Below are 25533 nucleotides of genomic sequence, written 5' to 3'. Positions count from 1 at the left end.
TTTCAATTTTTTTATTTCCCTTATCTTAACTGTTAAAGCATTGTGTATGATGGAAAAAATGAAATTCAAAATTTGAAAATGACTAATTTATATTATCTCGAATAAATAACAATACCATGTGACTTAAAAAACAAACAAAGTTTACAAACCTCTAGGTTCCAGATTTTTCATCACTTCCTTTAAACTCATTTTTTCGAGAAAAAATTCCAATAAAAACTTAACACACTGTTTTTAAACACACAAAGTTTAATTACGCTTCAATAGGAATAAAAACATTAGTTATTTCACTTAGAATTATATAACCAATACTTATTCTTAAATGTGATTAAAGCACTTTAACAAAAGATAAATTACTATATAGATTTATTGTACTATGTAAACAAGAGAATTTATATAGGTATTATTCATTGCTCAGGTAGGAGCGTGCACAATAATCAGGGTGGATTTATCATTTAAATTGTTTTAATTTCTATTGGTTTTATCAAGGATTTGTATAGTATACTATACTATACAAATCCTTGGTTTTATTTGTTAATTCTTTTTTGGCACGATATTCAGGTATGACACGATGCTAAAATCTCAACAAATTTATAATCTTTTGTCTTATTTTTGTTTATTTTATTTTTTTGCATTTTTTAATATCTGGATAAGTTACAGTGATATTAAGTTTTGTTTTTTTATATTCTTTTAATTGTTTATTTTATTTTGAATTTTTCAACATTTTATATTCAATTACTTGATAATGCAGTGTTTGCCTCTGACTCCACTGGACTTAATAAGAGTGCATTTGTTTGTTACCCGAAATTTTGTCATCGATGACTATCGTTTAGTAAACGTTAAGCTGCTAGAAACAAATACATCGTTTAATAAACTTGATCGACCCCAAGTAGTCAGACAGAAATAGATTAAACTCACGCACTGTAAACAAACAGGTAAAACATTGTAAAAGTGCGGGAAATAAATAACCAGGACATTGCGAAAACAACACGTGCTCGTAATTATTTAAACGACAGATGCAGAAACAAATTTATCGTTTACACGTCTCAACGATAAACGATCAACGACTATGCGACTATTTTGCGCGTACATCGTTTATGTGAACGATGTCAACGTTGACCAAAAAATGTAAGAAACAAATGGATTAAACGACTACGCGCGTAATCGTTTACATCGTTTAGGTTAGAAACAAATGCGCTCTAAGTTAAAAAATCAGGCAATGAAATTATACATAAAAAAATTAATTGACTGCCACTTTATATGGATTATCTTTATATTAAGCTATCTTAAGGAGGCAGACCTAGGTTAAGGGAAATAACTCTGAAATCATCAATACGTTTGTGTCAGCCATTTTTAAAAACATATTGTAAGCTTCTAGGTTACATAGATTATTTTTAATCTGTTTCAAGTAAATGCTTAAAAAACATTGATGAACTTGACTTTTACAAACGCTTAACTGATTTAAAGAGTTATCTCCCTGAACCAAGGTCTACCCCCTTAAAGTAGTTCCTTTTTTCAGTAAATTGTTTAGGATTATGTCACATATCAAATCCTGTACATGATGTGATTTTTTTCCAGCCTGATCCTTAGGCTGTCAAAACAGTAAGATTATACTGTGCAATACACATTAGTTTTACTAAGTGAACTGTCCACATCAAAACTATTACCAAAACATTTTCTCAGAGGGGGTTCTACCACTTTAAAATACATACATAAGCATGAAAAATTCATAGAAAATGCATGATTTTTCCATAATTATTAAATTAGAGCCCAGTTGTCTTAAATAGTCCATTACATTATTTTATCCACATTTTTCACACGAACTTTCTTTAAATAAATACCAATACTGTTTTTTTTTATTACTATTGATGTCTTTGTACAGCTAGTACATGACTCTGTGCCAATAAATAAACATCATCATGCACTGCTACTTGTTGTATTAATTACATACACACTGCAGAGTTATCTACCTTTTGGTCAATGTTTCATCTTAGAATTTTTTCATTTTTATTGTACAATGTATTGATAAATTAAGATATATTGCAGCTTCTTTTATTCTTCCTTGAATTTAGATTTATTTTGGATTACACAGTTTTTCTGCTAATTAAAATCATGATTATTTTCGTATAAATTATCATTTATGAGGCCAGTACATAGACTGTACCTGCGGAATCCAATCTCTTTTATAAATATCATTACATACCACGTTTTTTTTTTTTTTTTTTTGCCAATGTTTATGAATTTTCTGGGTTAAATTTTTTTTAGAGAATATTTGGAGTTAAATGGCAATGATCAAGGCAGCAACCCAACAACACAACTTTACCAAACTATAGATACAAAACAAGTCAACAATGTATGACAAGCTCAATACTGCACTAAAGGTTTGTTAACACGCCAATCTTATATGATAAAACAGAAAATTGTTATTCCATTGTCACCTCCCCCCCCCCCCCTAAACCCCACTTTCCACCTCTATCTAACCATATATCCTCCCTGCTGTCCAGTTTCCCATATTTTTCTAATAATATATTCCAGTTCATAAATTAAAATTCCTTTTTCATCTGTACCCCACCCCCCTTTTATTTTCTTATCGTTAGAATAATGAGACTGATGATTAATAAAAAGAAGTTGTTAATGTTAATGTCAAACATATTTTCAACTGACATCCTTGACAAGGTATTGTGTTAGAATGATATTTACATGTATAAGGTGCCCTGATTTATGAATATTTTACATGTTTTTTAACAATGTTTGTTTCCTGTTGTTGTTTCAATCCTTGAACTGGATCTTAAATTTCTATATTGTATTATTTTTATCATTTCCTTACTATTTTATGTATTGTATATTATATATTTCTTGTATTGTTTGCATTTTAACCCATCAGGGTTGTACTTTTTGCGATAAATTTTCTACCAAGTTAGGATATTTAGTCTTGGATAATCTTATTATTAATATAAATTGGTAACATCCGGGAAGCCACAGATAGAATTGATCAATCGGATCAAGGGAATGACTGCAATGTACATTACTCTTACAGCTGACCATTTTTCTAAGCTATGTATAATTATAATAGTCAATTGTAGAAGAGAAACAAATTGCTTTTGAACTCTCTACAATGAGTTGGAACATAAGAATATATAAAATAGTCATTATATCTATCATGTAAAAGTCATTAGACAATCCCTATTTCCCCTACAATACAACTTGACCTTGCACAGACAGAAAAAATCCTTTTATTCCAAACACAATATTGTCAGTCTAGTTTTGTCACATACACCATTATATAACCTAGCCAATAAAGTTATGTAGATAACAATCTATGTTCATGCAGATACCATTAAAACCTTGATATATTCCCTAAAGGTATTTGAACACAACTATTTACTTATTTCACACAAACATCGATGTTAGATTTAAATGCACAAGAAATTTAAGGTTTTGTAACATTTTTAAATAACATTACATTGAGGAGTGTAATAATATGAAATAAAATCATCCAACATTTAAATACAAAGTTTTTTTTCTTAGGATTTAGTTCTTCAAAGTAATTTAAAATAGGTAAATTCAACACCTACTCATTTGCTTAAGCTTCAATTTTGATAATCCCAAAACTTTCCATAGCTTGAACAAATAATTAATTTATACCATCCTCCCTCTTTCAACTGTATGCACCTATTTGTTTACATTCAAAATTAAGATACTGAAAACAAACAAACAGTCAGATGGAATGTACATTTCTCATGATGAAATTAACAAGTCTAAAAATAACTTACCAAACTCTTTCAAAGCAGGTAAAAGTTTCTTTTTCAAGGCATCATAATATTTTTCATCGGGGATAGTATAATGTTCCTCTTCCCCTCTCGTGCATGCCATTTTTGTAACAGTTTCAGGTCACACACACACAACTGATAATGGGGTAATATTTATGATTTATTTGATCATTTTTACCTGAGTGGAGTTATCTCCCCTAGGCTGGATTTTTGTAAATCATTGCTTGTGTTGAAGTTTTTATTTCCCTGAGGTGTTTTTAGTGGATATTTAATTAACAACTTTATGAATAATTTGATAGGATTATAAAAATATGTGTCTATTGTTATAAATATTAATTGATCTTTTGATCTTTAAAGATATTTTGTATCAAAACAAAGTTTGGAGCTCGACCTTAAAAAACAATAAATCTTTTTAAATGAAGACAAGAAATATTTCAATTTAAAATAATTTTATAAAATTTAAAGTTTTAAATTCTATTGCACAAATTTATATAAATTATTCCAACTGCCTTGTTTTAATTGAATCTAAATGTTTCATTATAATAATTTTAAGTACTGCATGAATCCTTGCAATTGTCAAGAATTTTTTTTTTTTCTGTATAGATAATTCTATTTGCTATTTCATTTATCTGTAAGATACATTTAATGCAGACACTAATAACATACTATAGATGGGTATTTTATGAGAATATATGTACCTAATCATAAAACCTGACACATACATATATCATTTATTAATTACTGCAACCAAAATATCATAAAATTACCCTTGGTTTAAATTGAGCATGAAAATTTACACTCAATTACCCATACACTTCACAACAACTTTTGCCAACACATTCTTTATGTACATGTATTACTTAATACTAAAAATACATACACAGAAAATAAAACAAATCCAGCAGTTATACAGTCCTCACAATGATGACAACTCTTTCTTCTTTAATAATTACTTTAACCAAAATAATAAAATTGCTCTCAGTTTAAATTAAATAGACAAAAGAAGATGTGGTATGGGTGCCAATAAGTCATCTTACTCTCTATCCATTAGTCACAATTTATAAAAGTTAACCATTATAGGTCAAGGTACGGCCTTCAACACAGAGTCTTGGTTCACTCCAAACAGCAAGCTATAAAGGGCCCCAAAAATTACTAGTGAAGAACCATTCAAACAGGAAAACCAACAGTATAATCTATACACGTAAAAAGCAAGAAACCAGAAACACTTATTAACTTGTTACCACATCAACAAACAACAACTAGCCTGAACATCAGATTTCTTAAGTTTTTAAAAAATTTAAGATGTTCAGATTTCTTAAGTTTTAAAATCTAATTAAATCTAAGATTTTTAAAGTTTAAAATCTAAGACCAATTGCATTCTCTTCAAAACAAGTGAAACTGCTTTGGCTACTGGTCACTATACTCATGAGTGTTCAGTAATGAGGAAGTTGTCAAATGATGAAAGCAAAAAGACATCACACGGTACAGCTGACTTATATATATTTCAGAAATCCTTATGATGTAGTTCTTGAGAAAGATGTGACAAAAAAACATTCATGGGACGGATAGAAGGACTGATGGATGGACAGATGGATCCCCGGATGGATGGACATGCAGACAGAGGTAAAACAGAATACCCTACTTTTTTAAAGCAGGGGCTATAATAAAACAGTATTCCAAACTTTTTTTTAAGAGGGGGTATAGTATTTTTCCTTACCTATTTTATCAATTAATTACTTCTTTAAAAATAAGAAAATTTAACATTATATTCAAATCATTCATAAAATCTACACAATTATCACTAATATAAAATTATACGTTGGTTAAGGTAGTTAAAAAATGTACTCCAACCAAAGCATATATTTCCAATGTCCTCAAATAATGAAAATCTTCTACTATTTACCCTGGCAACTTTTAAAAACCATGAATCGTTTCCATTTTGAAAAACAAAAGATGTGGGCTATACACTTAAAACCAAGATTTTAAATATTCTTTGAAAATAATTCCCTATTTGTTGACACTAGGCTGTAGGCAAATGTAGCTTCTTTAGACATTCTGCTTGCAACTTCCATTATAATATAGCTTTTTACCCCGAGAAACATTAGAACAAGAACTACACAATAAAAGCCTACCATGGACATACCGGTAATTTGAAATAACATTGAGTTATTTCCCTTTAATGCTATGTCCCCCTGTCAGTGTGCAGTTTGAACCATAGTTAGAACCATGGTTAACCATGGTCAACCATGGTTGTATGACCATGGTTGACCATGGTTTGACAAAATTGTTAATTGGCCGACCATGGTTAACCATGGTTTTAATGACCATGGTTGATTATTGTTGGAACCATGGTTATTGATGGGTCAACCATGGTAGGAACCATGGTCAACCGTGGTTACAACCATGGCCAACCGTGGTCAACCATGGTTATTGATGAGTCAACCAAGGTCAACCATCTGCATTAAACCATGGTCTTAAAAACCATGGTTGGCCATTTTACATTCTTGTCAAATCAATCTCCTAATTATCTTGAAACAGTTTGCTACTTGTTATGGAGCCTGTATACTTCTCTTCCTTTTTGTGTCAGGACTACCAACAAATGCTGAATTGCATGAAACTCTTTAAAGCTACCCTTGCAGAAATATTCATCCATAAAATGAAAAGCAGTTTCCACCTGCTAGAGCATAAATTTTTCCACAAAGAATCAATTGCTCTTGATAATTTGTATAAAATAACAGATTTTAAGGATCAAAAATGTTTTTATCTTCTTTTGCAAATTTTCAATAAAAAAAAACCATAACAACAAAATAAACATTATGAACATGTTTTTGTTTAAACAAATAATTGTAACCCCCCCCCCCCCCCCCTTTTTTTTGGTTTACCTTTCAAACAAAAGAATGATTGTGTAAATTATTTTACCATAGGAATTGTAAATTGACAGAATGATTTGACCTTGTTTTCTGTCAGTTTCATTAAAAGGGATATTGCATTAATTGCCAGTAAACTTAATTTGCAACCAATTTTAACATCACCAACTCAGATGCCCTCTGAGCTTAAAATACAATACAGTTATATCCCAAATAACAATCAAACTGACTTAAATAAAATAATTATTACATAACATGTCTCTTTCACAAGAATCTGTAAGTTTGATTGGCAGATCTTACACTCATGAGGCATAATAAATCCAAATAAGATTTTTTTCCCCTAATAAAATGCTAGATTCATGACACTCACAGAATGTACTCTCCATTATAACAACATATCACAACAATTTATGTATATGAACCTTCATTTCCTTGTTGTAGCCTAAAAAATGTTATTATCAAAAAATTGACCAATACTTAGTATTTTTTTTGTTATTTTACAGGGTCGTAAAAGAGTTGATCTTGCACACTAATCACTGTTCCACGCTAAAATCTCTAATTTGGCATTAAAATTAGAAAGATCATACCATAGTGAACATGTATACTAATTTATAAGTTGATTGAACTTCAACTTCATCAAAAACTATCTCGACCAAAAACTTTTACCTGAAGCGGGACAGACGGACGAACGACAGACGCATGGACGCACTGACCAGAAATCATGTCCATAAATGGGGCATAAAAATGTGCTTTGGTCAAATGCTTCTACAACACCATAAGATTTAAAAAAGAAATACATGTATTCAACTCATAAATAATATTTAATCCCAAATGCAAAGGTTTTAAATCTACATTGCAAACATCAGGTCAAATCCCTCATCAAAGTTTGGTTGATCGACTCATATGACCTTAATCACCCTCAAAAAAATTGATAATGTATTGATCTGTTTATTCAAAATGCAAACAACAGAACAATCTCAACATTCCTAAATGTAAGAATCAATTGAAATATTTAATATTTAATACAGAATTAAAGAGCCAATTTGTTCTACAAAGTCAAACAAATTTTGACAGCTCCAATGACCAATAGATAATTTTTGCAGGTGATATCCCATGATGCATTTGATTATAGGTATTATAAGGTCATGACAAAGAACTTGACCTTGAAAGGTGTCACAAAGATAAACACTATAATTCTTTTAATATTTTCTTTTAAAAGACATTTAAGCATATCTTCCTTGCTCTACCTATACCAGCTTATAGCATGAATAAATGAAATAAATCATGAAAAGTTAACAATAGAATTGAATGGAAACAGACAGATGTAACAACCCCAACGAAGGAACAGAAAACAGTCTAAGGCCACCAATACTCCAATGGGTCTTCACCTCAGTGAAAATATCCTGCACCTGGAGGCCAGCTTTTAAATCAGCTGGCAGTATTTTAACAATAATGAAGGATAGTAAAACCATTTCCAACATGGGGTGCCCGTTTGGTTGTTGCCCGACTGTATAAGTTTATGGCCAATGTCTTCATATCAGAATGGGAACATTGAATCACATGACGTGTGTATAGAGCGTGCTTATGCTCTCCGCAAATTAAGAATTCTTGTAGAAACTCTTTGAAAAGTTCATAGGTTAAACTGTTGCAAGGCTAAATTTCTGTCCTTATCAAATTTACAATTTTCAGTGGCATCCAAATTTCAAGTCAATTATAAAGACCACTATTAAAAGATTTTAATAATTATTGTCTATTTGCTCTTGTTCTAAAAATGCTTGAAATATTTGCCACTGTACAAAATAAGCAATTATCAATCAATTAATCAATCAATAATCAATCAATTGATTTTTCTGAAATATCAAGCTTTACCAGGTAAATAATGAGCTGACACCCATGGCTTGATAAGCATCCCAGGTGTGACGTGGAAGTTAAGATATAGAAAAGGTCATTTAAAGTAGTGTAATACCTACAAAAGTCACATAAATAAATAACATACCAAAATAAGCCTGATTCATAGCTTGAAAAAAAAAATTTTTAGTCCTCTTTAGGGTCTTTTCACAATTCCTTCAATAAAAAATAATCGTTGTACTTAAATGTTCATGACTGTCAAGTATTTTTTCTTGTTAATTTTTTGGGGGCAGAGAGTTCAAGGCCCACAGGTTGCAATCTATTATCATCCTTTATTCAGTATAAGTTTTCACAGTGAAACCATACATTTACATCATGATGCTTAGTAATCAAATTCATTAAAAAAAATTACAGACTGATTTTATAACAAAAAGGTATAATCATGATAATACACTTTTTCCTGTTTAAATTTCACACCAGGAAACTTGTAATTTAAACTGTCAATTTCAGCATTGGAAAAGTTCATTTACAATGTACTGTTAACCCCTTATCTAGTAAATTATTTTACGCTTACACTACTTTTTTCACCCAAATTCTAGCTGCTTAATTAGACACTATAGTGTGTGTTGGTGTGATTAGAACATGGATTTTCTTGGAGGGACAACATTTTATAATTTTTTCTTAATTTGCAATATTAGCAAACTATTTCATTTCAATTTCTTCCTGAGGGACCATTTGATTTTTATGGGGGGGGGGGGGGGGCTAGGATGAAAAATTGTGTTTTTTTAGCTGTAATCTCTGTCCTGCCTTTTTATTTTTCCCTCTGTTCGGTCCTGCCTTCTTTTTTTTTTAGTTTATCCTGACTTTTTTTTACCTAAATTGTCGTCCTGACTTTTTTTTTTTTGCAAGTGTCTCATCCTGTCTTTTTTTTTTACTCAAAACTCCTGTCCTGCCTATTTTTTTCAAATTTCATCCTAGCCCCCCCCCCCCCCCCCCCCCCCCCCCATAAAAATCAAATGGTAGCTCCCTAAAAACAACACTGGACATTAAGCAACCAACAATCAATCAATACTAAAAAACAAGTCAAGAAATTTAAAATCAAACAATTTAATGAATGGTTGTGACTGAGACTGAGCCATAGAAGCGTAAAACATAACCTGTGTGTTCCGTGTAAGCCAAGGCTCCGTGTTGAAGGCCATGTATTGACCTATAATGGCACATGAACAGAAATATACAATTATTCCATCAATAGTTTAATGGAAAGGATTTACGAAGGCTCATGAGTATCTGTTGTTCAATCTGTTTGTTTGAATGTACAAATGATGTTTATAGATAATTAAAATAATTGAAAAATAAAGTGTTTTTTCTTCATAAGTTTTTGTCTTATGCTGTTCTTTGTATAGCTTAATAGAGGAAGAAAACAGAAGTAAATGATATCTTCCACATTCAGGATTTTTTTTATGTTCTTAATGAAAGTAAGAATTCTTGTAAGTGGTTGCTTCTTTTAGTATTTTAATTTAATTATCTGAAAGGCAATTTAGTGTTGACTGCATTAAATAGTCTGGTAGTCTATAAAATTCTTCTAGACTTAAGGCATTAAGTATACTTGACACAATTTACAGAAACTAATTCTATGCTGAAGACCCTGTGCATTGGTGGATCTAGGTGGTCTCACAGGGGTTGGAACCCCCCTTTTCAGAAACTAATTCTATGCTGAAGACCCTGTGCATTGGTGGATCTAGGTGGTCTCACAGGGGTTGGAACCCCCCTTTTTTCAATTTTTCTTTTCTTTTCCTTTTCTATTTGTGTGAAAATTTCATGGTGTTCCAGAGTTAGGACCTCCCCTCTTTCCAAAAATGACTGGATTATGTAATGTGTCTGGTATGTTAACATCAATAGAAGCTAGATGGTATGATGATTCTTTGTTTTATTGCATACCCGTAGCCAGGGGGGTTTGGACAAACCCCCCCTTGAAAACAAATAAGCACTGTTAAAGTCAATGTTCTGTTCGAATTGTGACTGTTAAAGTCGAGTTTATGAGTCCAACGAACCCCCCCCCCCCCCCCTTGGAAATTCCTGGATACGGGCCTGTATTGGTATCCCTACCTTATATATAATTTTGATACATTGCATGGTACATACCCATGATCACACAATTTTGCTTATGAACATTAGATTTCTTAAATTAATCATCAAAATTACAGCAATTACTCTTGTTTTAATGTTATGTACCGGTATGCTAAATTACAAAAAGAGACAAATATCTTCTTAAATTCAAACTTCAATTTGTCTACTAAATATATTATCAATAAAATAATTGTACTTTTCAGCCTAATAGATCGTCAATTTCATTGAAAGAACTAAAAATACTTATACATGTATTAACGTGACACGTTTAAATGGTCATCAATTTGTTTCTGTTGATCAAATGGGTGATACTAAAATATCCTCAAACCAAAAGCTGTTAAGTATGTTTACACATAACAAACAAATTCTACTTTTAGAAAACTGAAATTCTCCAAAATCTAGGTATTTTAAGTTATTAACAGCATAAAGATGTAGATATTAAATGTAACTTTTGAACTTTAAAACATCATTCAAGTTGATAAATTTGACAGAACAGCATTCTGAGGAGTCATCATTATTTTTAATTTTGTGGATTTTGTTGGGTTAAGGTGAATCACCAAATTCACATGTTTAACCAAATGCAAAATCTTTATCAGTTTGTACATGTATGCAAGATTTGATAAAACCACAAAATTGAAAATAAGGAGTTTAATAAGTTTTTTCTCAGTCCATGGAAACTGGTAATAAAGAAAATAAATTAATATGCAATATTTATCAAAACACAATAACTTATTGCTGCTCTATAATGCAGTTCGCCGAGATATAGCCTTTTTGTGCTAATGCGGCGTAAAGCAACCAACAATCAATCAATATAATGCAGTTATTTCATTATAAACTCTGTTTTTAGAGTGTCCTTTATACAGTGATTTTTCTGAAACATTATTTAACGTTAATGCATTTTGAAATATGACTTTTTATATTTTTATGTCCTCAGAACCAATTCTAGTTTTTGATGATCAATGCATTTGAATTGGGAGTTTTAGGGACATATGGTTGGAACCACTCTTTTTTTATCCTGGGTTGGGAACTTAGGAACCCCCCTTTTGCAAATGGCTGCATCCACCCCTGTGACACTTATACTCTTTATTATAAGCATGTACATTTAGAAAAAGAAGGTGTAATGTGAGGCCATTAAATGGCTTTAAAATCAAAAGCATTTTAAACCATGATGTACTTTTAGTGTTTAATTTTGAAGAATTTATAATCAATGGATCATATCAGTGTTTAATTTTGAAAAATTTACAGTTGAAATAAACTGTAAAATCTACTTTCTCCTATAAAAATCAAAGTATGTTTTATGCTTGACTTCAAGTTTATTATTTTTTAACAACTTTGTTTTGATTTTTCTTTTATGTCATAGCTGTATACAGTTTACATCATGAAAATGAAATATTTTTAATGAACCTGAGACTTTGCAATAAAAAGTAAATGAACCCCATCAGTCATGTTTGTAATTACATGTTCTTAGGACTGTTTTCAAAAACATATTGCATAGGAAAATTTAATATACATATGCATTTAGTAGGTATAACTTTGATATTTTATTTGACTATTTTTATCATAAGTAAAGCAGTAAACAATTAAATTATCCACTCAATCACATGTACTTTTAGCATGCAGACTATACCTGAGCCTTCTATTTTTAAAAAGACTCTGAGCAACCCAAACTACTATATTTTGGACTATTATTGGCCTCAAATTTGAGATGAAAATATCCATAGAGGCACTTCTGTAAAATCTCAAAATGTATCCAAGAGCCTCAGATTTCTTGCATGAAAACTGATCAAATTTCACATTTTCAGGTTAAAGCAAGATAATGTCACCACAAAAACATCTACTTGTTTCACTTCCATAAATGGGGATAATGCAATTTCTCAAAGGAACTCGATCCCTTATGGCTAAAATTGTGCCACTTTTCCTATGAAGTTTCAGGGGAAAAATAGAAAATTGATATGCCCTTGTAATTTTTTCAACAGTCAAGACACAGGGCTGGGCATCATAATTTCAACATTTATATGCCCTAAACTTCTAAGACTAAGAGTTTAAATTTATACTAAAATTTTGTAATACACCTCCCTTTACTTTGGGTCTTTCTCAGAATTCAATTTTTCCTGCTACCATATATATGTACACCAGTAACGGTAACAAATTAAGTCTCTATGAGACAAAACATTATTTAAAGATCATACATGGAAATTAGAAAGTAAACAAAACAAAATATTTATGAACTTAAATATATCTCCTCAAAAGAGATGTGGTTTGTGAAACAGCAGTATTTACAAAGTGTAACCTACATGTACCTATAATATAAAACCACACATCTGTCACAAGAGTTTATTCAGTCTGAGAGTCTTTTGATGATATTTTGTTTGTGGCTTCATTGACCACAACAGGTTATTTTACAAACTAAAACGCCTATTTGATAATATTGTTTTTTCATCTAATAACATATTTGTACAGATCTATTGTTACATTTATTAATTTCACCAATAAAATCAATATTTGAGCTACATTTCAAAAGGACCCAAAAAAATAATTTTAGATTTGTAAATAGAAAACCAGTGAGTGCAGTTCTACTAATGCTTTCTGAAATACCAATTTTGTATTTTCAATGTTCTAAAATTAAACTATTTGATAATTTATATAATAATTTAACTCAAAAAAAAAAAAAATGTGGTACGACTGTCATAACAGTCAATGACCAGATAACTCTCCACCATAGAACAAATAATGTAGAGTTAGCAATTGTAGGTCACTTTACAGCCTTCAACAATGAGCACGCTACCCGCATACAGCAAACATAGTAAATTATCATAAAAAGGCCTCTAAAAAACAAATTTAAAACAGCTACTTTTTTTAATGCATTAGGCTCATATTATGACTTCCTTTTTTACAAACTTCCATATTATTTATTGTCCCATGAAGCAACTCACAAAATTGTAATACCATAAGACCTTAGAATTAGAATTAGAAGGTCCAAGGACACAGTCAGTTTAATATGGTCCTTTGGTTTGTGTTGTCTACAAATATAGTCCTTAGGGAGCTACCATTTGATTTTTATGGGGGGGCTAGGATGAAATTTGAAAAAAATAGGCAGGACAGGAGTTTTGAGTAAAAAAAAAGGCAGGATGTACGTGACACTTGCAAAAAAAAAAGTTAGGACGACAATTTAGGTAAAAAAAAGACAGGATAAACTAAAAAAAAAAGGCAGGACCGATTAGAGTGAAAAATAAAAAGGCAGGACAGAGATTACAGCTAAAAAAAAATGCAGGACAAAATTTTTCATCCTAGCCCCCCCATAAAAATCAAATGGTAGCTCCCTTAGTGTGAACAGTGTATTACATTTGTATTTTCTGTTACACTTTCCCAATTTATTTCTTGATCTTTAATGCATGAAATATTAAGTAAGGGGATGAAATTACATTAAAAAAAAATTGGGGTGCTGAATATTTAGGTTAAGTATAGTGATTTGGTCCAGTTAAAAAAGGTCAAAAATTAGTACGTCTGAAGATGTCAAACTGAATTTTAGACCCCTTAACACAGAATTGTCAATGTTTTGAGTTAGAACTGGTAGATGATTCTATAATATTGATATTATTTGTCCCAATAGTTTTATTACACAACACTGTAAAAGTCTTTTTGAGATTGGTAGAGCATGTGTGATTTTTTTTAATTTGAATTTATTGTCTAAAAGAAATGCACCACGAAATAACTGTTTTTGGGCCAGGCTAAGCTCTGTGACAGCTAGATGTGAAGATTTACAGACTATATATCACGAAAAAATCCTCAAGACTAAAGTTTAACTTCAGATCAAGCAGATATTTCATCTTCCCACTATCATGGCCTAATTAACTCTCAACTTCAGCCTAAGTTACATGAAATTGTTGAATATTAAAGATTTATCTATTTTTACTAGGGATGTCATTTTTACTTCATTGTATGAAATCAGAAATGCCTATCTAATTTTCTAAAAGAGGTTCTTAAGAAAATCAATTTTAAACACAGCAATATTCTAACAAGAAACATAGGCAGATCCAGCATCCCCCCTCCACTTAATGAAAAGTTCTGGATCTGCCACTGACTGGGTCAAGTATAGTTTTGGTATCTAATACTAGAAACTACAAAGCAATACTCAAGAACCCAAGTACTCCAGATCAAGCAGATATTTCATCTTCCCACTAACATGGCCTAATTTAACTCTCAACTTCAACTTAATTTACATGAAATTGTTGAATATTAAAGATTTATCTATTTTTACTAGGGATGTCATTTTTACTTCATAATATGAAATCAGAAATGCCTATCTAATTTTCTAAAAGAGGTTCTTAAGAAAATCAATTTTAAACACAGCAATATTCTAATAAGAAACATAGGCAGATCCAGCATCCCCCCTCCACTTTATGAAAAGTTCTGGATCTGCCACTGGGTCAAGTATAGTTTTGGTATCAAATACTAGAAACTACAAAGCAATACTCAAGAACCCAAGTACTCTTATGTGATTAATTGTAATGAATGATTCATATCAAGTTGCATTCAAATTCCAGATGGAAGCTACGTCCAATCCCAAGGGTGGACACATTAAAGGACCATCTTAAAAAAGTTTTGTCCACTGTGCCCACTGTCATAAACCTCCTGGGCTGTAGTGTAATAATAATATTTTCTTTCAAAAGTTATTTATAGAAAGTTGTCAAGTTGAAATCAAATAAGAACAAAATGATTTTTTTTTTAAATTGAGTGCATCAGTAAAACTTTGAAAAACTTGAAAAATGGAAGTAATTAATTGCAATATTTTCAACTTATAAGTAAAAACAAATTGAATTTAAAATTTTTGCTTACTGCTTTGGTCGTCCCAGTTTATATTCTCCGACTTATCGTCCTGCTCCATTGCTTCTTTACAATATATCCGTTAAAAAAGAATTATCACCTCACATACAGTTCACAATTATCACTTTCGTTTAATACTCCATTGAACTTTTTATAATCCAGATATATATTTCAACGTCTGTTTCAAATATGTAAAGTAAAATTTTGTAGACAACAGGTAAAATGTAAACTTTACTTATATATATATAGATGTACCGAGCTGAGTAACTTTACATTTTATGGAGTACTGTTATAAAATTGATGTTTAAAACTTCACGAAAAGTACATCAATCTACAGGCATCTATCCAATGCAGTCTAATTTAGTGCATAGATCGGTTCCAAGTTTAATTTCACAAATTTATTTTAAAAGATCATCAAGCAGAAACTGTTGTCATAACACTTTTAAACTTTTTGTATTCCTCTAGGATGTATGTTTCAGTGTTGATTTCAACTTTCAGAAGTTTATTTTTCACTAAAACCTCAAAGCTAGTCAAAGGTTTTATTACATTTGATAGTTGACATATTTTTAACTTTCCATCTCTTAAAAAAATAGTAATGTCATCAAAATTCTAATCAGCAATGTTTACTCCAATAAAGAATGTTTATTTCAATGTATGTTTCCAACTTACAAAGTAATTTACATATGAAGTCAATGTACAGGTCTGAGGTACAGGTATTTAATCATCAAATGAATCGGGTCACTAATAGAATCAACATTTGCATGATCACTTATAATGAATTAATATTCATATCTAATCTATGAAGCATTTTTCTATTTTTTTTATCCACTTTCCCATGATTTTTTTTTTTTTGGCATCAAAATATTTATACCCCACATCATAATAACTTTTCATGAATTAAGTTTTTTCGACAACACTATATGTTAATTCCTTCAGTCTAACAATATCTTACTAGATATATTAAGATGTGATACGAGTGCCAATGAGACAACTCTCCATCCAAGTCACAATTTGTAAAATGTAAACCATTATAAGTCAAAGTACAACCTTCAACACAGAGCTTATGACTGTGTTATAGAAATAAGTAATATCTTGTGTAATCCTTAGAATTAGTACCAGCTGAATTAATAATTAAGGTATACAGTATTTCTGTAATTTACTTAATCAAGTTCACATTTAGGTAAGATGGTCAACATGTATATTATATGCATAATATCTGGTCTGAGTGTCATGGAGGTAATATGTCAATAGAACTTTCCTTGTCTGAATTATTTCTTCACACCTGCCTAAATTGTAATAGTTAACTTTAAAATGTTTTAACATTTGCTTAAATTGGAAATTTACTTGCATATTGAATATTCTCTTTTAAAGATATTTTTCTCTCTATTTTTAGTAATGACCTAAGCAGATTGACAGGTGGACAGAAAGCATGATCCACTTAATGAACAGGCAGATTGACAGGTGGACAGAAAGCATGAACAACTTAATGGACAGGCAGATAGACAGGTGGACAGAAAGCATGAACAACTTAATGAACAGGCAGATTGACAGGTGGACAGAAAGCATGAACAACTTAATGAACAGGCAGATTGACAGGTGGACAGAAAGCATGAACAACTTAATGAACAGGCAGATTGACAGGTGGACAGAAAGCATGATCCACTTAATGAACAGGCAGATTGACAGGTGGACAGAAAGCATGAACAACTTAATGAACAGGCAGATTGACAGGTGGACAGAAAGCATGATCCACTTAATGAACAGGCAGATTGACAGGTGGACAGAAAGCATGAACAACTTAATGGACAGGCAGATAGACAGGTGGACAGAAAGCATGAACAACTTAATGAACAGGCAGATTGACAGGTGGACAGAAAGCATGAACAACTTAATGGACAGGCAGATTGACAGGTGGACAGAAAGCATGAACAACTTAATGAAAAGGCAGATTGACAGGTGGACAGAAAGCATGAACAACTTAATGAACAGGCAGATTGACAGGTGGACAGAAAGCATGAACAACTTAATGGACAGGCATATTGACAGGTGGACAGAAAGCAAACAACTTAATGGACAGGCAGATTGACAGGTGGACAGAAAACATGAACAACTTAATGGACAAGTAGATTGACAGGTGGACAGAAAGCATGAACAACTTAATGAACAGACAGATTGACAGGTGGACAGAAAGCATGAACAACTTAATGAACAGGCAGATTGACAGGTGGACAGAAAGCATGAACAACTTAATGAACAGGCAGATTGACAGGTGGACAGAAAGCATGAACAACTTAATGAACAGGCAGATAGACAGATGGACAGAAAGCATGAACAACTTAATGAACAGGCAGATTGACAGGTGGACAGAAAGCATGAACAACTTAATGGACAGGCAGATTGACAGGTGGACAGAAAGCATGATCCACTTAATGAACAGGCAGATTGACAGGTGGACAGAAAGCATGAACAACTTAATGGACAGGCAGATAGACAGGTGGACAGAAAGCATGAACAACTTAATGAACAGGCAGATTGACAGGTGGACAGAAAGCATGAACAACTTAATGGACAGGCAGATTGACAGGTGGACAGAAAGCATGAACAACTTAATGGACAGGCAGATAGACAGGTGGACAGAAAGCATGAACAACTTAATGAACAGGCAGATTGACAGGTGGACAGAAAGCATGAACAACTTAATGAACAGGCAGATTGACAGGTGGACAGAAAGCAAACAACTTAATGGACAGGCAGATTGACAGGTGGACAGAAAACATGAACAACTTAATGGACAAGTAGATTGACAGGTGGACAGAAAGCATGAACAACTTAATGAACAGGCAGATTGACAGGTGGACAGAAAGCATGAACAACTTAATGGACAGGCAGATAGACAGGTGGACAGAAAGCATGAACAACTTAATGGACAGGCAGATTGACAGGTGGACAGAAAGCATGAACAACTTAATGGACAGGCAGATTGACAGGTGGACAGAAAGCATGAACAACTTAATGGACAGGCAGATTGACAGGTGGACAGAAAGCATGAACAACTTAATGGACAGGCAGATAGACAGGTGGACAGAAAGCATGAACAACTTAATGAACAGGCAGATTGACAGGTGGACAGAAAGCATGAATAACTTAATGGACAGGCAGATTGACAGGTGGACAGAAAGCATGAACATCTTAATGGACAGGCAGATTGACAGGTGGACAGAAAGCATGAACAACTTAATGGACAGGCAGATAGACAGGTGGACAGAAAGCATGAACAACTTAATGAACAGGCAGATTGACAGGTGGACAGAAAGCATGAACAACTTAATGGACAGGCAGATTGACAGGTGGACAGAAAGCATGAACAACTTAATGAACAGGCAGATTGACAGGTGGACAGAAAGCATGAACAACTTAAAGAACTAAATTGTCTCCAGCAAATTTTGCAATTTTATTGGTCTTAGTAAGTATCATACAGTAATATAAATGCCTTTCTCTAATTCTTTGGCGATTTAACCCTTTCTGGACCCATTGTATAAACAAAATGTGTGGTTGCTGATGATATCCGAAGATGAATTGTGGAGTTTAAGGGTCATAACCTTTATCAGCTCACTTATTGGATAAATCGAAACGTGTGTTAGGTGTTAGTGAAATTGACAACTTTGTGGAATGTGGAAGGCACTCAAAGGGGAAATTCTTTTATCAAAAATGAAAACTTATTTGATAATCATCAGAGAAAAAGATTCTTACATAGTTACTCTTGGATTATCCGATTTATCCAATCTTGATAGTTAGATTATGAATTTTAAAGTCCTCACCAAGGCTCCGACCTTAAAATTCTATAATTTAACTATCTTGATTGGATAAATCAGATAATCCACTGGTACTTATATTGGATATAGAACACTCTTTTGATGACATTTCTAAAGATGAACAATTTAAACTGCTCATCTGCAAATATCCTAGAAAAACTGCTAAATTTTTGAACAATGCATTTAATAAAAGAAAAAACTTTTTGTATAGGAACAATCAAACATGAATTCTAACTTTGTCCGCTGTTAAATGATTATTATTTTTTATGTAGAAATGTTTAAAGTGACTTATAGGTCCAAAGGTCCAGGTGTTGATACAACAGTAATTACAACTGCTTATTGAAATAATGTATATTGTCATAAAACACATGTCACTATAATAAACGATTTGGTATTGGTACCAAGGTAAGAATCTGTATTTATAAGATTTTTGATAACATGGATTAAATTACCGATTTAATGAAAAATATTTGAAATATATCTTTTATTATTTATTTCTATTCAAATCCAACTTGATGTTTCGAATTTAACCTTCTACTCTATAAAGCACTACATAGACATTTGGGAGTTGACTTAACTTAAAAAAAGTGGCCATACATCTTTGCATGAAAATTAATTTCTACAAACTTACATGAATTGCAGTTATCTATCATACAATACAGGCGCAGATCCAGCCATTTTATAAAGGGGGGTTCCCAACCCAGAGTAAAGGGGGGTTCCAACTATATGCTCCCATTCAAATGCATTGATCGGCCAAAAAAAAGGGGGGTTCCAATGAAAGGATGTATGCAAAGCACAAATATTCCATGCATATTGAAGACAAAATTAGATTTTTGTTTAGAGAAAGAAAATTAGCTGCATTACAAGAGGATGATGATGAATGGCTAACTTATGTCCAGCAGCAAATTAATATGCATATTCAGGACGAGAACATGTTAATTTTACATGAATATTTGAACCTTGCTTTGTACTAGACCGACATGCTGAGCCAGATTTGTTTAAAATGCTAGTTCACAAGGTAATAGTCAAAAGGAAGAAATGTCACCATTCTCCCGGACATATTATTCTGACTCCCAGCCTACCAGTCTTTGTTCGTACTCCTTAATGCTGTGTGCTTAGCAGAGAAACAGCAAATACCAATTTTAAAGTCTTTGGTTCGAACCAAGGACCACCCACACTCGAGGCAAAAACGCTACAACAAGACCACCGATGCGGTCTGCATATACAAGAGCCATCTTCCCTAGCAAAGGGAAAATTAGGCTGGATCCTAACCATTGTCAAGTGAAGATGTAACTAGGGCTAGACAGTTTCAATTGAAATCTCTTCATACCAGCAACTTTATACATTTATATATATATACCTTTCAATCATGAACCTTAAACTTTATTGTCTAAACGAATTTTATTCAATAATTGATATATATATTTTCAATAATAAATAGAAGTTTAAAATTTATCTTTAACATACTTTAAAGGATATTTTTTAATGTTAATTCACTAAGAGGTTAAACTTTTATTGTTTTAACAGAAAAGTTTCTAACTTCCTTTTTCTTAATGAATTGTCGAAGTTTAATTTGGTTCATTCATTTGGAAAATGTGTCATGAGAGATTAAGACATGAAACTATATATATATATATATTTGCTTTGAGACGTACATCTACTATTTCTGGGAAAAAAACATTTTTGGGAAGATCACATATTGTTTATATTATAATTACTTATAATCAAGAATTTCAGAAAATGGGATTTTCCTTTTAAATAATTAATACGTCATTCTTTAAAACTGTGCAACATAATGAAATTTAAACTAATTTAAAGAACTTTTGACTGGTAACAATTCTTTATCTAGGGAGGTTTACTCATATACTGAATATTCTTTTAAACCCAATCAGCCCTCCTTCCCCTAGTAGCCATGATTACAACAGAACATTCCTTAATATATCCCATATATTTGGCCTTCCTTTCTGTTTTAATACTACTTCCCCATAAAAGAACAAATGGTCCTTCCAGATGTTTCTATTTATAAAGATTAAACTTAGCAAAAAATGCCATCCAATTTTCCATCAGGGGTAAAAAAAAATGCCATCAAATTTTCCATCAAAAGAATGCTGACGGAAATAATATTCCTAATTTCCATCATCCTTTGATGGATTTTTTTGTTTTTGGATGGAATTCCATCAAGTACCATCAAATTTCCATCAATTGTCCATCAAGTGTCGATGGAAAATGAAGAAATTGATGGAAGATCTAGGGATGTGCAAGCACCTGGAGACAAAAATGGAAAACAAGAAGCCAAAAACAGCTGTACAGATTTTAAAAACAGACCTCTGTTGATAAATCAACATGGCTTTAAAAAGACAGCTTCAATGGAATTCTATTAACCATATAAAAACCTGTATTTAATGTGTACCCGTCTCAATATTAATTTATAATCTTAACCAATGTAATTCAATTATAAATGTATACATAATTTTAATGATGCCAAAAATTATTAAATTATCTCCAACAGATTTTTAAGGATATTTTTTTGTTGTTTATTAACTAAAAGGTTAATTTTAATTGTAATTCCACCTCATGTATTAATGCTGTCTTTTGATTGGATGAAAGCCATGGTATTTTTCACCAATTTTCTATTTATTGGGATTTTTTTCCTCTGCCGGGGAATTTGCCCTTAGGGAATTCCATGTGCCGGGGTATTTGCTAGCAAATACCATGGCAGATGGAAAATACCTTGTCTAAATATAACTCATCTTTCGAAGACCTCTAGACTTTACATGGCAATATCGATAAGTACACATACACACGCATGATACACACGATGGAAAACATGGCAGACGACGTTTCAACAAGACAAGCTCAAAATCGCTTTGGAGATGCATCTGAAGATGACGTTTATCATCTTTTAACCAACATTAATTCTAAGAATACTGCAAAGTCAACAAAATTTGCAGTGAAATTGTTACGGGATTATTGTTTGGCAAAGGAACTTGATGTTGATTTTGAAAATTTGCCGGTGTCAGAATTGTGTACACTCTTGAAAGGATTTTATATCAACTTGCGGCGCCATAACGGAGAACTCTATACTCGTAGCAGTTTCTTAGTGGTTCGTCAGAGCTTGAATAGGTTTCTCAGAAATCCACCAGTTAGTAAATCTTTTGATATCATGGCAGATTCTACTTTCAATAATGCCAACGATGCATTCAAAGCCATGTGTAAAAAAATGAGACAAGAAGGAAAGGGAAAGATTCAACATAAACCAAGTATTCAGAAAGGTGATATAGTCAAACTTTACAATCATCCTCGTGTATTTAATCCTAACATACCTACTGGACTGCTTAACAAGGTGTTCTTTGAAGTCATGCTGTATTTTTGTCGTAGGGGACAAGAAAACTTGAGAGACCTGAAAGTGTCCGATTTTGACATTTTAACCGATGATTCTGGTAAGCGCTATGTTAGTAAAGTTACATCAGAGTTAACAAAAAATCATCAGGGTGCCCAAACTGAGGAATTTGAACCCGAAGGGGGTAGAATGTATGAAACAAAAACTGCAATGTGCCCACTGGCATCTTTTGTTAGATATTTAGAGAAAAGAAACCCAAATTGTTCTGCGCTATTGCAAAGACCTAAGGATGAATTTGATGAGAATGGTAATAGTTGGTTTCAAAACAAGCCATTGGGTAAAAACACACTTGGTGATATGATGACTTCTATTTCTAAAGCTGCCAGTTTGTCCAAAGTCTATAGTAACCATTGTATTCGTGCAACTTGCATTACGCTTTTGAATGAAGCAGGATTTGAAGGACGCCACATTATCACTATATCTGGCCACCGTAGTGAGGAAAGTATCAAATCTTATTGCCGTGACACAACAAACAAACAGAAACGAGAAATGTCTAAATTTGTGTCTGAATTTACCACCGTTACTGAAACTCAAAGTGAAAATCTTACTGTAGAATTCGACAACAGTGTAACGGAGGATGAATTGGTTCTCTCCGCTTCACAAACTGATGAAATTATTGATGAAATAGTGCAGGGAGAAGTGGAGCTTCAACCGTTAACGGATATCACAAATATTCCAAACACAAATCAACAGGTGAAAATTGACTCTAAAGTTGCTCCTCATTCAACAGGATCTGGTTTCATGTTTCACGACTGCAATGTTACCATTAATATGGTTCAGCCATAAACATTTCGACGCGTCTGCTGGCTTATTGACCTAAAGCGCCATTAATTTGAAAGTTTATCGTTGGAATTTTAAATTTTACATTTACAAGTTACTGACTCGTTACATGTATTTTAATTTGTTAAAAATATTTTGAAATATTTAATATCAATTATCAAACATATATTATGATTTGTGTTATATCTTATATTGTGCCTAAGTGTCAAGATATGAATTCGAAATCAGAAAGTCCAAATTTCGTCTTTTGCAACTCGAATTTACTCATAAAACGTATACAAAGAAAGGCGTGAATGTATCTTTTATTGCTGTTCTTCATCCAGATGTCACTGTTAGTTTGGACCTATATCCAACAGAAATTGCAAAATATTATCCCCAGCTGAAAATATTGTTCATTTCTTTAAAGGTTTTTTTGCTATTCTTCATCTTGAATCACATTTTGTGTTGGTAGGATTTTGTGTCATTTGAGCCTGTCACACAGTAGTTAGTAGGTTTAATTTGTTTAAGTCACGATGGTTATCAGGCTTTGTCATAAGCTGTGTTATTTTATTTGACCCACTAAAAATCCATTCTGTAATATAATTAAAACTTCCTACTAGACTATTAACAGTTTAGTTTAAAAACAAGATTATTGTACAGTGAGGAACACGGAACAGCTGATTACAATATATACATATACAAGTAGCAAATATTAAACAGTCAAGCAGGACCTGATTACAAAAAATATCTGCGGTCAAGACTGATACTGATACAAAAAAAATAATTTGGTGTAGCAAATATTAAACAGTCAAGCAGGACCTGATTACAAAGAAACTGAAGTCAAGACTAATACTGATGCAAAAAAAAAGCATTTGGTGTAGCAAATATTAAACAGTCAAGCAGGACCTGATTACAAAAAAACTGAAGTCAAGACTAATACTGATACAAAAAAAAGCATTTGGTGTAGCAAATATTAAACAGTCAAGCAGGACCTGATTACAAAAAAAATGAAGTCAAGACTAATACTGATACAAAAAAAAAGCATTCGGTGTAGCAAATATTAAACAGTCAAGCAGGACCTGATTACAAAAAAACTGAAGTCAAGACTAATACTGATACAAAAAAAAAGCATTCGGTGTAGCAAATATTAAACAGTCTAGCAGGACCTGATTACAAAAAAAAATTCTGAAGTCAAGACTGATACTCATACAAAAAAAACATTTGGTGGAGTTAAACAATTATATCATGCTTACGAGGGGTATTTTTAAGAAATATCGGTTTTGAGGTCAATTCTGAGGTCAAGATAGAAACAAAGGACATTCGGTGGAATTAAACAATTATATCATGCTTACAAGGGGTATTTGCCAAAAATACCGGTTTCGAGGTAAACAAATTTCCCTCGCCTAACGGCTCTGGAAATTTGTTTACCTCTCAACCGGTATTTTTGGCAAATACCCCTTGTAAGCATGATATATTTGTATATAATATGTTCTTAGAATATTGCATGTTATATTTATAGATATGTATTATTTTTTTCTTAAAATAATGCATGTTAAATATTTAATATTAATTTTTTGAAAATGAGCAAGTTTAAATTAACATACCCGGCATAATTAGAATTCAATTGTCATTGTCATAATTTGTTTAAATTTGCAATCATATAGAAGTTTAACATTATTACGTCACCTTTCCTTTTAAATATATATATATATAAATATATGACGTGAAAGACCATTCCAAGTGATCTGGGAACGTACATTCATACACATTCATAAAATATATTCAGCTGAGGTAAAAACAAAATTAAAGGTATGGATAATATTTATGTTTAAAAAAAAAAATTAAAAGTGATATACCGTGCACAAAATGCATGAAGCTCAAAACACTTTTACTTTTAAGCAAAGTATCACAAGAAGTACCTAACACAGTCCTGATAAGATAATGTTTTCTACAATGTATTTGTATATTTTTTATTTTTATTTGATTTTTTGACTACTACATGTACATCTTAAACCCTGCATTATTTTTCATATTAACTGGGTTTTTTTTCCATTTGTAGATGGTTACTTTTTAATATATTTCATGAATACCTTATATATAAAAATTCTGAAATTCAGGCAGTATTTGCC

The 25533-nt window shown here is 32.0% G+C and overlaps 3 protein-coding genes across 12 annotated transcripts in view; 2 read left to right on the top strand and 1 right to left on the bottom strand.

The window, feature by feature from the left end:
- Positions 1-25533, bottom strand: part of LOC139482394 (1-phosphatidylinositol 4,5-bisphosphate phosphodiesterase delta-1-like) — a 113681-nt gene that overhangs the window by 32730 nt on the left and 55418 nt on the right. The window contains exon 1 of one of the 8 annotated variants that reach the window (XM_071266290.1): positions 15446-15674. The exons of 5 other annotated variants lie outside the window; for them this stretch is intronic. In XM_071266290.1, the coding sequence (XP_071122391.1) occupies positions 15446-15494 (49 nt within the window). In that variant the 5' untranslated portion in view covers positions 15495-15674. Of the gene's footprint in view, positions 1-149; positions 205-3770; positions 3931-15445; positions 15675-25533 lie in introns of those variants that run through there. 2 more of the 8 variants (XM_071266288.1, XM_071266292.1) reach the window with 2 other exon arrangements.
- LOC139482396 (barrier-to-autointegration factor 1-like) overlaps positions 2257-25533 on the top strand; it is a 31176-nt gene continuing 7899 nt past the window's right edge. For 2 of the 3 annotated variants that reach the window (XM_071266294.1, XM_071266298.1), the window contains exons 1-3: positions 2257-2378; positions 5276-5390; positions 16827-18896. The gene's annotated coding sequence lies outside the window, so the exon portion shown is untranslated. Of the gene's footprint in view, positions 2379-5275; positions 5391-16826; positions 18897-25142; positions 25214-25533 lie in introns of those variants that run through there. The other variant, XM_071266297.1, reaches the window with a different exon arrangement.
- On the top strand, positions 21841-23438 carry LOC139482379 (uncharacterized protein KIAA1958-like). The gene has a single exon (XM_071266241.1). It carries the CDS (start codon positions 22052-22054, stop codon positions 23429-23431), a length of 1380 nt encoding a protein of 459 aa, XP_071122342.1. The 5' UTR covers positions 21841-22051; the 3' UTR covers positions 23432-23438.

The sequence above is a fragment of the Mytilus edulis genome, chromosome 7 (genome assembly GCF_963676685.1).
Source record: "Mytilus edulis chromosome 7, xbMytEdul2.2, whole genome shotgun sequence".
In the NCBI taxonomy this organism is placed as follows: domain Eukaryota; kingdom Metazoa; phylum Mollusca; class Bivalvia; order Mytilida; family Mytilidae; genus Mytilus; species Mytilus edulis.
Note: the sequence above shows the minus strand (reverse complement) of the source record. Positions and strands in the feature narration are given on the sequence as shown.

What these genes read in the sequence shown, in the direction of transcription:
- LOC139482379 (XM_071266241.1), top strand. Translation starts at nt 22,052, where the DNA reads ATGATACACACGATGGAAAACATGGCAGACGACGTTTCAACAAGACAA.